This window comes from Tauraco erythrolophus, chromosome 1 (assembly GCF_009769465.1).
Source record: "Tauraco erythrolophus isolate bTauEry1 chromosome 1, bTauEry1.pri, whole genome shotgun sequence".
Classification (NCBI taxonomy): domain Eukaryota; kingdom Metazoa; phylum Chordata; class Aves; order Musophagiformes; family Musophagidae; genus Tauraco; species Tauraco erythrolophus.
The window spans coordinates 133,874,520-133,889,684 of NC_141465.1; the positions used below are offsets into that span (position 1 = coordinate 133,874,520).

General features: G+C 46.1%; 1 protein-coding gene across 3 annotated transcripts in view; it reads right to left on the reverse strand.

The window, feature by feature from the left end:
- Positions 1-15,165, reverse strand: part of MYO7A (myosin VIIA) — a 67,155-nt gene that overhangs the window by 39,019 nt on the left and 12,971 nt on the right. For 2 of the 3 annotated variants that reach the window (XM_086614986.1, XM_086614979.1), the window contains exons 5-13: positions 13,366-13,508; positions 13,154-13,267; positions 12,145-12,298; positions 11,441-11,517; positions 10,298-10,417; positions 8,906-9,048; positions 8,280-8,490; positions 7,652-7,787; positions 7,141-7,247 (exon numbers count right to left, since the gene is read on the reverse strand). In XM_086614986.1, coding sequence (XP_086471112.1) covers positions 7,141-7,247; positions 7,652-7,787; positions 8,280-8,490; positions 8,906-9,048; positions 10,298-10,417; positions 11,441-11,517; positions 12,145-12,298; positions 13,154-13,267; positions 13,366-13,508 — 1,205 coding nt within the window. Of the gene's footprint in view, positions 1-4,285; positions 4,343-7,140; positions 7,248-7,651; positions 7,788-8,279; positions 8,491-8,905; positions 9,049-10,297; positions 10,418-11,440; positions 11,518-12,144; positions 12,299-13,153; positions 13,268-13,365; positions 13,509-15,165 lie in introns of all 3 variants that reach the window. The other variant, XM_086614971.1, reaches the window with a different exon arrangement.

Below are 15,165 nucleotides of genomic sequence, written 5' to 3' on the forward strand. Positions count from 1 at the left end.
GTTTCCCTCAATAGACCCCTCTTTCTGTCCTGAGAGAAATTTGTTAAACCAGTTCTAAATGAAATGAAGCCCCCAGCTCATTTTATGTGTCAATCACTATTACCTAAGCTCATTACACATCAGCCATAGTGGTGCTATGTGTCTTGTAGGGTCTGGTGTTCAGGGAGCCTTTGTGGGGCAGCGAGTACTGATGGTGGGTTGGAGGAAGAGTTGGGCACCGGGATGCAGCTCCCTCCAAATTAAAAATAAGGCAAACTGTGACATGACCTGATGGCCAGGGATTTCCCAAAGGAAGGATTCCAGCAGGATTTTAATGCATGTTTCCTCCAAACATCCTCTTTGTGGGTGTTCATGCCATGCGTGGAGTCATAAAGTCCCCATTGGCACTGGCCTTGCTGTTATATCTTGCAAAGTGGTGAGTTTTATTTCTACTTTTGCTAAAATCTTTACATGCCCTTCATCTTATAGCGCTCAAAACCTGTCAGAACATTCCCACCCCTGAAAACTGAGGAATTTCATAGAATCACAGAACGGTTTGGGTTGGAAGGAATGTTAAAGATCATCTAGTCCGACCCCCCTGCTGTGGGCAGGCAATTTGCACAGCTCAGGTTGGATGAGATGATGGAAAAAACCCAATCCACACAAACAGAAAATCATCATGGAATTCCAACAAGAGAAAACCCAGCACATGCACACACCAGAAAAACCTGGTCTGCTTGTCCAGGAGAGCTCAGTGAGGGGCTATCGGTGATCTCTCCCAGCAAAATCCTCCCTCAAAGGACAAACTGTTAACAAATCTAGAGTAACTAATGGATGTAGCTGCCACCTGTAGAGCACTGTTGAGTCTGATGCTCACATTCTGTCACAGATTTGATGAGGAATAGGCTGTTTCAGCAAGAATCCTGCTTTGGATAGCTTTGATTCATGTATTCTTATCACTGTGCTAATCATGTGCAAGGGGTCACCTCTGAGCAATGTGGAAGGATAGCCACAGGGGTTAGAAGCAGCAGCAGATGCAGGAGCAGGACTGGAAGTTGGAAGCAACTGCATGTTAGCCAGGTTTGCCAATTTGAGCTTGCCTGGGAGAGGTCATTTTTCAGCTGTGGTGGTAGGAAGGGTGCAAGACTTTGTAGAAGGGTCTACAAGGGAATGCATGAGTGGTTTACTCCCAGACAGCAAGACCTGTCTCTCTCTAGGTTGCTGATACCTTGCCTTTCTTCCTTGTAGGCATCCAGCTCTCATAAAAAGCAGTGGTGCCATCTCCATCCTTACACCTGAGAGCTTTTTGCTGGGAGAGGCTGGAGGGAGGGGAAAGCAGCCAGAGAGCAGCTTGTCTTCCTATCCAAATTGTCAGAGCAGTCTGACCACTTCTGTCAAGACTGCACAATAATCCCATCCATTCTTGTGCTTCCTGGTCCTGACGTTTGTGCACAGACCCCTCTGGATGGTGGGCACCAGCCCTACGGGCACTAACTGGGCTCTCAGATACACAACGAAACCTCAGGCGAGTGTTTTGCATCAGCTTCCTCATGCAGGGAGAGGGTGACACCACTGAAGTCATTGTGGTTCCTCATGCCTCACCTCAATGTCAGCATGGGGAGAACCAAACCTCTTCCCTTATTCCACCAAAACGGCCTAAAAAATGAGTGGGGCAGCTGGCCAACACAGCCTAGCGAGGCACTGAGGATACAGGTTTCACTGCAGATGAAGAACATTTTTTAACCTCAAAACAGACCCAGTCCCCATAGTCTGAAGGGGAAAGAGCTGAATACGTTCTGCTTTTCTCCTGGCCAGACATGCCCTAGCTTTCAAACTCTGTAGCACCTTTGGGGACACAGACTATCTCTTCACTGGTGTCCATACAGGGTCTACCACACAGGAGGAGGACATGACCTGTGTGTCATGGGGAAGAACGAGCAGGATTCACAGGTGCTGTAGCCTAGATTGGGGCACTTAGTAGTCACTCAGCCTGTGCTCAGTGTCAAAGGGAAAAAAGCAGAAGAGAAAAATAAGAAAAAGAAAAGAATTACACGATTCACAGAGAAGCAGCATCTCGAAAGATAAGTTCAGAAAGATGCACAGGCCAGCACGACATTCAGACATGCTTCAATGCCACCTCCTTCTGTCACCTCAAGCCAGTCTGGCTTTAGAGGTGCAGAGATGCGTGTGGTTGCCTGACCAAGAGTCAGGGAAGAATATCATCAAGACAAGAGTCAAGGCAGAATATCGTCATCAGAATGCAAGGGGATGTTCCGCCAGCATGGGGTGCTCAAGATTCCCAATGGCACAACTGGAGCATCAGGACACTTCTCAGCATCTCTGTGAAGCTGTGAAGTCTCTAGGAACTTATTCAGACTCCTTCCCTTGGTGCCTTGGATGCATTTAGGTATGTGTCACGTGTCCAGGGCTGAGGAAGCAATAACCATTTCAGCCTATATGCACCCTGTGGATTCAGTGGGATGAGGTGGACACAAAGTCATGTTAAGTAGGGTGGTCTTAATACAGACCCAGAGTTCCAGCTAGGACAATCACTATTTTTTTTTTTTCTTTATAACAGTCAAATCAAGTAAACAGAAGCCAAGAGAAAAACAAGTACAAGAAGAAATGTCACTGAGCCACAAATGGTAAGAGCTACTCCTGCTATCCCTCTGCACCTTCTCCTCCCACTTTAAGGAGAAGGCCACATGGTGCAACAGGGTCTCCATGCTCAGCACTAGGTCTGCCGGGGAGATGGCAACCTGTTTCAGTGGAAATGCAGAAAGATCAATTACTTAAGGTGAGTTAGGGAAGGAGAGAGAAGCATGTACCACCAGCACTACTTTGGGGAAAAGTTCTGGACAAAGGACCGTCGTCCCATCTCTTTAGGATTATAAGGTCATTAAACTGGGCCACGCCAACATGACATGCTGTTTCTGAGTCTTTTTTTTCTGAAGTCTGGGAAAAATGATGTTTGTTGCTTGTAATTTTGTTGTATGACGTGTCACTGGGGTGGCCTCAGGTGACCACTGAAAGTTGAGACTGCCTGAATGTCAATATGATATCAATATATCTGGAAAACCTTTTTTAGCTTGGTGGTGTGACCCTTGCCTCAGTGCCTAACAAATATCATCAATTATTATTCATTAGAAAACCTACAAACATGAAGTTATATTATAAGAACAACTATCACAAGAACAAACCCAATAGAAATCATCAGTGCTATTTCTCCCATTTCCCTGTATCTCCTGGGCTTAATCTCACCATACCCTAACGCACTTTTTGCCATGTGGCATTGCTACAACTCTAGAGCGGGGCCCAATGAGATGATGCTATCCAAACAATTTTCAATCGTGATATGATGGGGAAGGAGTTCAGCTCTGGAATGAATAGCTTTGGGTCATTTTGGGTCAGATCCCACTCATTGGAATTCCAAGTCCGAACACCCTGAGACACTTCAGAGGTAAGAAGGTTGAAATTCAGCCCCATGCAAGGATCTGAATGTTGGAAGTCAGGTCCATGTCTAGCATAATCCTTTGGCTATCAAAAGATTGTCGTGGAAGTGCAAGCAGAGTCACAAAGCTAATGTCACAAAACCTTTAGCACACAATATGATACCCTATGGCCAAATACCTAGCAAGAAAGGTTTGGGAAGCCATCAGAACCAGTCAGGAGATGAGATGCAACAGAAAAGACCTAAAAAAGGTGCCAAGAGCCTGTTTTGATGATCATGGCAAAATTCAAAATTAACTGTGTCTTTAAAGGCTTGGATTTGAGCTCTCCCCTGTACACAACCTAACCCCCCTCGAGATTGATGGCATTTCCAAGTGACCCAGAAATGCAGTCCAGGAGTCTCTCTTTGCACGGGAACTATCAGCTTCCTGTTCCAAAAAGGGAAAAACAAGGCCAGATTTGCAGTTGCATGGAGGAATAATGTCCCACTGAAGCCAATGGAGGCACCACGATAAAAAAACAGCCAAATCCCACAGATGATCCATCAAAGTTAATTAAAACAATTAAAACATCAGAAAAAAAATCCCCAAAACTTTGGCTCGGGCTGGTTCTGATTTTATCCAAACCGGATTCCCATCATCACAAAGCTCTCCTGAGTTGAATCCTGGAAATAAATGACACAGTCATACATCTGCATCTATTCAACAAGCTGTAAAAACGCTCTCCGTCACATCGGTCACTTGAAATGGACCCTCTATAGGTAGTGCAGGAAGAGGAAGAAACTGACAAAAGTAAAGCACAATCGTTGCCGAGGAGAGGTGAATATACAACAGAGGAACTCATGTATTCAGTTTACCTTTGGTGTGGGTGTGGGCGACTGGCCAAATGTGCTGGATGCATAGCCACAGAGAAACTACGTGAAGCGCAGGTGAAAAACAAAACAAAACAAAACAAAAAACAAACAACAAACAGAGACAGAGAAGAGCAAATAGTGAAAAGAAGGAATAACCGAAATGGGAGCCTGCCATTATTAGTCTTGGAGGTCCAGCTGTTAAAATATCTCACGAACAAAATGTGTTAATTCTTAGACTTTTGTCTATCTCGCTCCTGGCTTTTCCCCTTTGTCTCTACATTGACATCCCTGGAGCTGAGGGAACTGCCACTGTCCAGCACTTGCCTCTTGGAAGCCACTCTTCTACATCTTTTAACCTCAATTGTTACCCATCCAGTTTGAGCCACCCCAACTCCTCTCCATCACACACCCCAGCTCTCTTGTGACCGGTGCTCTCAATAGACAGCAGTTGGGAAGATGTCAAGAAAAACAAATTTTTGCACACGTTCTAAATAAATTTCTCCCTAATTTTATTCAACTAATCAGATAGTTTCTACAGAATTGAAATTTTTGCCAAGGGGAAATCCCCCTATTAGTTTTTCCCTTCGCTGTTTTCTATCGCCCATTGCTCCTTCTACCTGTTCCTCAAGCACGCAGTGCTGTCAGACTGTACTGGCTAATTTCTCAGAGGAACATTGTACAATTCCCACTGAGTCCATCATTTCACCTGGCACTGCTCAAAGCAAAGTTCTGATTCAGCAAATACCCCTTTTTAAGGGAAGATATTAGATTTGATTGACTTGGCCTGGGTGTCTCTGAAAGGTTTCTCCATGGATTGTCTCACTCATGCTAGGGGAAGGCACGTGCAGTTCCAAGAAGAGCTTTTGCCTCAGCTCTTTGCTCCGTGCAGTCAATACCCATGACCCATGCTCACCTCCTCCTTCTTTTGAGGAATGTTTTTCAAGAATGGGGCTGCAAAGATTATTGACTTTTGATGGGAAGCAATGGCAAAATCATCTCAGCCCTGTTTTGGATCCTGCCTGTCTGAGCGGTTTTGTTTGTGTGGTGTTTAGAGGATTTGTGCTCTCCCAATTGACATTAACGTTGTGCATGACTAGGGGAGGTGATACACAATGTTTGCTCCTCTTCCAGTTCCATGCCAGTCAGGTTACAAATCTCTCATTCAAGAAAGAAGAGCAAAGGTCATTAAAGTATCAAAGCACAGGGACCACCACTCTGGAGAGATTCTGAAGATGTTTAATGGAACCATAAGAGAAAAGAATTATTTTAAAAAAAGTGCTCTGATACTTTAAAAGTTCTCTGTTCTCAGGTTCTAGGTGAAAAATCTCAATTTTGCCCTCATGTACTTCCAGCATCTTTTAAAGATGCTTGGTAGGCATTCTTCTGAAGAAGTCTGCACAACTGTGTGAACCTGAGAGCTCCTTCTCACTGATTCCCCAAAGTGCATCTCTGCTCTGCCCAAAGAAGCAAGAAATCATTCCCAAGGTGAACTGCAAAGCTTGCACCAAAAATAAAAAAAAAAAAAAAGCGGTGAGGAACAAGCAATAAAAAGCAAAGTAAAGGGCATCACTGATGTTAAGGGAGTTAGCGCCTAGTTCAGCAGGAGCATCCACATCTGGGCATAGCTCTGAACCCACAGGGAGTGTCATGCCAATTGGTAGCTTAATTGGGGCTGATAAATGTTATCATGTTCCTAATGAAGTCAAAAAGATGTTGATCATTCATTTCAGCAGGAGCTCAACTGAGTGGCTAAAGGTAATGAAAAAGACTTGTAGAAACGTCTATAGCCTATTTAAAGAAATTTCTTGGGAATTTAAACATTTCTTTCCCTTATCAGGCAGGCAAAGGAATTCAGTGCTTATATCTGCTTGGCACTCCTGAAACCCCCTAAGTCCCTTGGACCATCAGTGGCATTAGCTGGCATTTGGAAACAGGACCTCAACTTCTAAAAAACTTGGTTGCTTTGCAATATTTTATCCCACACCCTCTGCAGTCCCATGGCTTTGCATAGGGAAAGACTGGGGCATTTGGCCATAGTGACCTGTCTGTGTAGACTTTCAGGTTCTGCAAGACTGATATTTTAAAACAGTTTCTACCTTAATTTTGGGAGCAAGGCTGATGATGTCTTGGTAGGGAGATGTAGATGTTCGACTCACTCAAGAAACATCATACATTTGTGTTATTAATGGTGAAATAGTCACTAATCTCAGCATTGAAGCTGGTATCCTAGTAATAAATGCTCAAATGGGGTGGGAAGAGTTAAAGCAATAACTATGCCCTTCTCCAGAACTTCAGCACACATGGTCTTCTCCTGCACTGGGCATGGAGTAAGCACATATCCTCCTGGAGGACTGGGATATGGAAAGGGGAGCTTCAAAGTCCAGCTTTCATAATGGTCTGTCCTCTCTCTGCTATCGTAACAGTGAAACATAACTGTTGGCTGGTCCTTCCCAGTCCTGCTGCAGTGCTGAAGGGCCAACCAGATTGTCCCTTCATTCTGGTCTACAAGTATTTGGTTTTCACTTCTCACTCTATTACACACAGATTTGGACTAGTCTACTGGACGGGCTAGCTCTTTCTCTCTCAGATTTCTACAGCCTTATTGCTCCCATCCCTGCACAATTAGGAGAGGAACAATCACTGCCCAAAATAATATTTGATGAACCAAATGCAGTGAACTGGGGGTGTGAGTGTGGATGTACCCGTGACACTGCATTAACACTTTCTGATGGTTGGCTCACACTGACAGGTTTGAAACACCCCAAACAGCATCGGAGCAATAGGACTCTCTGCAAATCTTCCACCCCTTCCAGGAACACCCCTCCTTGTCAATAAAGACCTTCTCCTGCCTGTATTACCATTGCCACATCTGCTTGGAAGATCTGCTTGATGAACTTGTTTTTTGAGGAATGCACCAGTTGAATGATGTCTCCATGCAGTGTGTCCCTGTTTTTCTCCAAGAAACCTAGAGGAATAAGGGGACAATACATAGACAGACAGATGACATAGTGCAACATAGCCAGGATGTGCCATGCAAGCAGCCTCTGAGCTGCTGAACTACTGGCTGTTATCGGGGAGGGGGTAATGAGTGGGCAGAGAAAGGGAGATCAAGAGAAGGAAAACAGAGGCCCATCTTGAGACTGGATCAAAGACACGTGGTGTAAAGCACTGCAATGCTGTCACATGAATGAAGCAGCACCAAACTCTGCAGCTCATGGGCACCACTGAAGGGCCAAGTCATTGCAGCCAGAAAAAGAGTACACTTGATACTACTAGGGGCTACCATCCTGCTCTGCTCCATTGCGGCAGCAGCTCACCTTCCCCTGAACATCCCCTCACACCTGCAGTGCCCCAGAAGCTGCCCCTTACCTTTTGTTTCATAGTAAACAATTCCAGCAAAGTGGTTAATGCCAAATTGGGTTTCATAGTTATTCTTCGGAGGAATATAGTTGGTGTTGAGCTTGTGCTGGGAGTTCAGCTTGTGTAACATGGTGGCGTCTGTACCCTGTGCACACAGGAAAAGATCTGACATTTAACTCGGGTTTGTCCCATTAAAATAATTTTCCAATCAGTAGTGCATTTTTTTTTTTTTTGTCTCAGGTGAGAATGTGTATTTATTTTGAGAAGAGATGTGTTGGAAGGGGTATCTCAAATGCAGAAATTGAAGAAATGAAATAAACATCACTGGCATGTTGTGCTATAGTCAAGATAGTGCTCTAAAGGAAGTATATTTAATATTTCCTCTTAAACTTTGTCAAAGGCTATTCTTGAGCCCCTTGCAGACTTATTCTTTCACCAGAAATGGTAACTGTTTTTAAGCATGGTTGTGGTACTCATGGAAGAAAATGTGACAAAGCAATAAAAGCAAGGAATATGTAACCCACTGGTGAATGTGTGCTTGAGGCTGATCAGCCGCCTCATATGGTGCCAGCACACAAAGTGCAAAGGGGTTAAAACCAGGAAAGTCATTGGCAGCAGGGCTGAGCCCAAAACACACCTTGGGGAACTTGCTCTCCTCGTCAATGAGGGAGATGATGTTCATGGGTTTGATGGCAATCATGTCCAAGGCATCCTGGTTATCAGTGAACTCAATGTGCTGCCAGTTGATGTTCTCCAAGTTGTACTCCTCCTGCTCTAGTTTGAAGACGTGGCGCACGAAGAACTGCTGCAGGTTCTCATTCGCAAAGTTAATGCAAAGCTGCTCAAAACTGTGGAGGGAAGGGCAAGGAAAGGCCACTTCAGATCCACCATGCTCTATAAAGATAGAACATCCATCTCTCTCCATGCTTGAAGCAGTACTCTCAGACCCTCATCAACCATTCAGTAAGGTTGCTGCTGGCTGAGAATCTCCCCAAAAACAATGTTATAGCCATTATATGTATGTAGGCTAAATCAATCAGTTGGAGGTTATCTCCTATGGCTACTGGGTGGCCAATGCTTGAACAACTAAAGGAAATGTCTTGCTTGTTCCAATAGAAGAGTGATTAGTTCTGATAATCTCTCATACAGAAAAAAGCTTTGCCCAGTCCAGTCCTGTTCATCTCAGGAGACATGAAAGGACTGCAAGACCTTAGGGTGGTGAAGGAGGCTCAAAACCTGCTTCTCCTTTTGTAGGCTCCATACCTGTTCACAGTGAAGTTCTCAAAGCCAAAGATGTCAAGGAGGCCGATGGATCTCCTGACACTTTTGAGTTCCTGGGAAGGAGGTCTGTAAATTGCAGCGTTGATCTTCTCCACGATCCACACGAAAAGCCGCCCATAGATTCCCTGCAACGTCCCAAAGATGGAGCTCACTGAGACAGGTTAGCAGTTCACCCTGCTAGTCTGTAGCACCATTCAGATGACACGGGCTTACCCAAAGCATGGCCAGCAACTGGGCAGTCCTTGAGGACACCTATATTTATGCCAGACTCTTGGAATGGTTTGAACCTTCAAGAGCTGTTATGTAGATCAAGGAGAATAGATCTGAAAGCTTAGATGAAAGACAACTGAAAGCAAACCACCTAAATTTTGGATCTATGAGCTTGCTCTTAAGCCAGACAGTCCTTATCTTTGTTTTTAAACATCTCTCTCCATACATCAGCAGAGCCATGCTACACTGTTAAACAAGCCAAGGACATCTTGCCTGGACAAGGTGCTGACTTAAATGTTGCAGCACCAGTTGAACAATTTCTGATTCAACAAAGCAGCTGTTGCTGCTTCAGTAATTCCACAACTGCATGTTTTAAAGTGTTATTAATTTCTTTTGCATGACCTACTGCAGTACCACCAGGAGTACCACCTGATCCAAAGGCCCATCACCAATACAGAAGTCACCATCTGGATTTGCAGACCAGTTACGTGTCAAGTCAGCTAGCCTTATCTACCAGTCCCGCATAGATGGAGGAGCCCAAGTTGGCCATGGTGCCCACCAAAGATCAGAGCCACATTTGCAGCAGGCCACCAACGTTTGCTCTGCAACTTTACATAGGGCTGCAAACAGCATGTCAGTAATGCACACCCACCTCATCAACCTTCATCACCCCAAAGCCTCAGGTGATGCTAAGTGCTCTGGTGGCTGCTGAATTGCCCTATCCCTACTCCTGTGACATTCAGCTTTATTTACTGCTGCAGACATGCCCAAATCCTGAAATTCAGGTGTGAGTGTTACAGGTGTTGATGGAGCTGTTCTAATTTATAGCAGCTGAGGATCTAACCTGGGGGCTCAAGCTGGGATGTTTTCCTGAAATTGAGGTGAAATAATTTCAGAATGCTGGCTCCTTCTACAGCTCACCCTTGAGCACAGGCAGTCTCAAGCACAGATTGTAAACCACCTTAAAACCAGGATGTCTAGATTCTTTCCATCTCAACTCTTTGTGTATCCCAGTAAGAACATAGTTTCAAGGTCATCTGCTGATCTGAGCTCACATGGGCACCAAGCAAGACACTTTTCCTGTGCAGTGGATGCTCTGGTCTCAAAACCAGCAGATTTTTTCAGTATATCAACAAAAGCAGCAAGGAATGCCCTCAGCTTTACCTTTACAAAAGCATCCCTCACATCCAGCGCTTGTTCCATGCTGAGAGGGGTGGAAACGGTCTCACCCCTTGTGATTATAGTCCGGCTGGTGAGGCAGTTCATCACGTCCTGAGAGTCAACCTGGCAAAGATACCACCAAATACAGCTGTTGACTTTACAACACGAGGAGTCTTTACAATGGCCTGGGCCACTGGCCTGAATGTGCATGGCCAGAGAGGAACAGTGCAGCTCCCCATAGCTGGAGATCATAGAATCATAGAATCACAGAATGGTTAGGGCTGGAAGGGACCTTCAAAGGTCATCTAGTCCAACCCCCCTGCAAGGAACAGGGATATCTCCAACTAGATCAGGTTGCTCAGGGCCTTGTCCAACCTGGCCTTGAACGTCTCCAGGGATGGAGCATCCACCACCTCTCTGGGCAACCTGTTCCAGTGTTCTACAACTCTCATGGTAAAAGAGATAAACGACTTTTCTTAGCTGTACAGGTCAGATATCTCAAATGATGTCACAGGCATTTTCAGAAAGAGTAATTAATACTTTTATACAGTGTTTTACTGTGGAAAGTGTTCTTGTGACTTAGTGTGAGATGTTAATGAGGTGTGGGGAGAGAAGATGAAAAAGCAAAGCCTGTGAAGCTGTACTCTACCAGTGTAAATGTAGCTTTGCATCCCCTTGACCTCTTTTCATACTTCTGAAATCAAGCCAGGGAAATGTTCACTCCCTAAAGTAGATGAAAACAGCCTGCAGACAGCTGTGGATGGCACTCTGGGACCAGTGGTGCCTATGGAGATGAGATGGTGTCCCTCAGGGAGCCCTGTTATCTGCTGGAGAGGCCTCTGAAGAATGCTCCAGCCACTGCATGGATGATTTGGGTGAGGATCCTCTTACCTCATTTCAGATACACACAGCATAAGGGACATCTCGGTCTCAGCTACTGTAATGCACTCTCTCTACATCAATGATGGAAACACTCTATTTTAGGGACTGATCTATTTTGGACATCCTTTTTAGGATGACGTGCCACAAAAGCGTCTCCTAGAGCTGGTGGTGTAAGGAGACACTGGCTCAGATGAGGCTTTGCCACAACACTAGGAATATGGGAACCAGCCAAAAAGGGGACAGCAGCACCGCAGAGCCACTGACCTCCAGCAACGATGCCGCAGTGATTAGCGACGCCGACTGAACAACCTCGCAGGCATCCAGGTTGTCATAGGTCCGAGCTGGGGGAAGAAAGGCAGAAGGAAAGAAGTCAGCAGGGGACACCACTCTGCAGAAGTTAGATGGGTCTTTCTCCACTGCCTCCGTGTGATGGACAGGAAAAATCTGGCCATCAGAAAGGAGAGAAAAGTTCATATGGCTGCTGGAGTCCTGCTGCTGGCTGAGAGGGACCTGTACTCTGCTCTGCCAGCCACCCTAAATGACTTACTGACTGAAAATGTTTCTAGCCTGTAAGTGCTTTAGGCTTTATGTCTTCCAAAGAGGCTTTGTAAATCACCGTGTCATTTCTGACAGCAGGGCGGTTTGGTACCTTTACGAAGGCACTTCCAACCACACAAACACTCCATTAGTCTCTCCTTGTAAAACCTGAGTCTACCAAATGGCCTCTGCATTCGGAGAAGGTGGATGTCACTGAACATACTGGAGTCTGGCAGCTCTGCAGAGTGGGCAGGTGGACTTATTCCTCCTTTCTTGTCCTTACAGACAACAATAAGCACCTGAGTCCCTGGCATGGCACCATGCCAGGTGGTCTGGATACAGCCTTCCATCCCTAAGCTTGGCCCCCTCTCACCGTGCAGAATAAGGAGCAGAAGTGCGCTGGACCACGTCCCTGTGTTTTGTCCTTTTACCTTCATATTGCAGGTTCCCCATGTGCAGGATGGCAGCCAGCAGCTTGGAGATCTCCCAGTTCTCCGTGTCGGTGAACATAAGGACCTTCATTGCGGAGCGAATGTTGGCGTACTCCTTGCTGTCATCTCTGCCATCGCAGGTCGTGCAGTTGCCCTGGGGAGGCGAAGAGGTGGCACAGTGCATAGGGTGAAGCAGAGATCATGTGAGGGTAACCCTGAGCTATTCAGGGCTTCCTCTTAAATCAGTAACCATTTTGTTCAAGGGATGTATAAGCAAAAGACAATGTTGAACCTGTGGATCTGGCTCTGCCCTTTGGTGTATACTATGATTTGGTACTCAGCCTTGTGATCTGCACTTACCCTGCTGTCCCCAACTACACTGTCTCTGGCTGCAATCAGCAGAGAAGAAAAAGCTCCCTGAGATGGGGACAAAGAGCAAGCAGGAAATGTGCCAGAGGCTCCCACTAATCCAGCTAGAAAACTGTGTGCCAGCCTTGCTGGTGGTGGGTCAGTCTTAACTACATCTGCTTCTACCAGCTCTTCCAAATTGCTACACTGGTACATAGGCACTGGGGCTGGAGGCTGCTGGCTCTGTCAGGCATGTGGAGCACAGCTCAGCACCGTATGCTGCTGAGAATGCACCAACCAGCCACGCACTCCTCCCCATCCGTCACTGCTGCAAGAGCATCGGGTCGTATCTAACACCCTGGTTATTTCCAAACAAGTGGTCTGGGCACCAAACACCAAAACCATCCACGTGTGTGTCCTGCTCCACAGGAAGAATGGAAATAACCTGTCTTATACCCAGACGTTACGGGTTTGCACTAAGACCGTGACTTGCAGTGATGGGACAAAGAAGTCCCACAAACCCTGTGGCTAAGACTCAGGAAGGTCATAACCAGCAAAGCAGCTCTTGACTGGAGAAGAAGCACCTCTCACTTCTCTCTCCCTTGCTAAGAAGCTCTCACCAACATCACCCCACCAAACCTCTGCTTCGCTGTGCTCTCACCATGGCAAGGTAGTTGTAGTCCGTGGCTTTCCCAAGACCCAGTTTCTTCTTCTGCTCCATCGTCATTCCCCTCAGCATGCAGTAAAACACGTGGTAATTCCTCTCGTCCTGGGCCTGCAGTAGAAGAACAAGTCTTAGTTCTGTGAGAACACCACTGCAAAGGTCAACAGATCGAGTGCCCTCTCCCACACCTTGCAGGTGTATCACCTTACCTGCCTGCAGACCCGAGACTTCTCCAGCAGGTACTGCTCAATCTTCGCTCCCTCGATGGCTCCCCTTTTGTTGAAGTGGATGTCGATGTACTTCCCAAATCGGCTGGAGTTGTCGTTACGGATGGTCTTTGCATTCCCGAAAGCTGTGAGGAAGAATTGCAGTGGGTTAGAGAGGACCTGATGCAGGGACAATCATGTCTCTGATCTCATGGGCAAAAAAAAATAACCAAAAGAGGGAGGCTGAGAGGGTAAAATCAGCCCCAAAGTCTTTCCCTTAAGTTCAGCTGGCTCAATTTCATCCCAGTGTGGGGAAACAGGATACACTGCAGATGACTGTCCTTGGAAATAAAGAGAGGAGCACAGAGAAGGAAGCACGGGAACAGGATGACCTCATCCAGGAAGCAGGGCTGGGATGGCAGGATTTTGACAGCAGCTGGTGAAATACAAGAGGGTTGAGCCAGGCTGGCAGGAGGATGCTGTGGTGTGCGCGGTGACGCTGTGCGGGAAACGCTAGAGCTGCTGATAAGTGATTTGGTGACTGAGAGGGAAAAGAAAGAGCTCATCCTCTAGGGAAGTACAGAGGACTAAGCCAACATCCAGAAAGAGACTTGGCCCTGCAAACAGCGTGCAGAGAAAGGTACCCACGTCCACCCTTTGTGTGGGTGTGGACCGCTGCCTTGAGTGCCTTGGCCAGCGTGCCCTGGCTCCAGGATTGCAGGCAGGTGATGGAGACTTGTTTGCAACACAGAACTTCTCTTCCCCTCAATCCTAGCAGTGACGAAAATCACATTCAAAAACACTCCGTGTGCATGTGCACTGCACCATGATGCTTTACAACGCCAGTGGTCAGGCAGCCCTGTGATGCCCCGAGAGCCTCGTTGCATCTTCCTGATCTAGTGGAAGATGTCCTTGGTCATGGCAGGAGAGTTGGAACTAGATGATCTTGAAGGTCCCTTGCAACCCAAACCATTCTATGATTCTATGATTCTATGATTCTATCTTCATGCCACAACTGAAGGAAGCTCCAACAGAGCACAGAGAAGGAAAGCTCAGCCAGTGACTTTCTTGTCTCCTCTGCTAACATTATGCATGGGAAGCAGTTAGGATATTCAAATTTCCGTTGGTTCCTAGGGGGCTATTTACCAAGCAAAACACTGCTCTCTGTCAGTAGCAAGAGAGGTAAAAATAATGTTATTTTTAAATTTCTTTAATATTCATTAGAATGCTGTTTTTCTGCCTAAGTGTAAAAGGTCCATCTGGCATCACGCTAGGGCCAGAGGGTCAGATCATCTATTTAATTTACAGACATCCAATTAAAACAGTGAGGCTGATCACAGGAACAGCTTGCCAGTGTACCTATTAAGTCCACGAGCTGATTCTCATTATCTGGTTCTCTCCTGAACTGCCTTTCTTTCTTTTTCTGCATTCTGCTGCCATTCGCTGGTCTTGGAAGGAAAAGGTGGGCTGTGCTATTGCGTATTGCCAGCACAAGGTGTTTAGTCTGAGAAGCTCTGGGCAAATCAATCTCATGTTCTGCTGAACCAGCAAAGAACAGGAATTGGATTTCTGCAACTACGGTCAAATAAACCAAAAAGTTAGTTGAATGTAGCATTTACAGGACATTGGTGCTCTGCATACAGTTGTAATTCCAGCAATGGAAAAGGTGGTAAGGTTTTTGAGAAGAGCTTTGTGTATTTGGTGATCAGCATTCTTTAAATAGAATCATAGAATCACAGAATGGTTTGGGTTGGAAGGGACCTCAAATATCATCCAGTTCCAACCCCCCTGCCATGGGCAGGG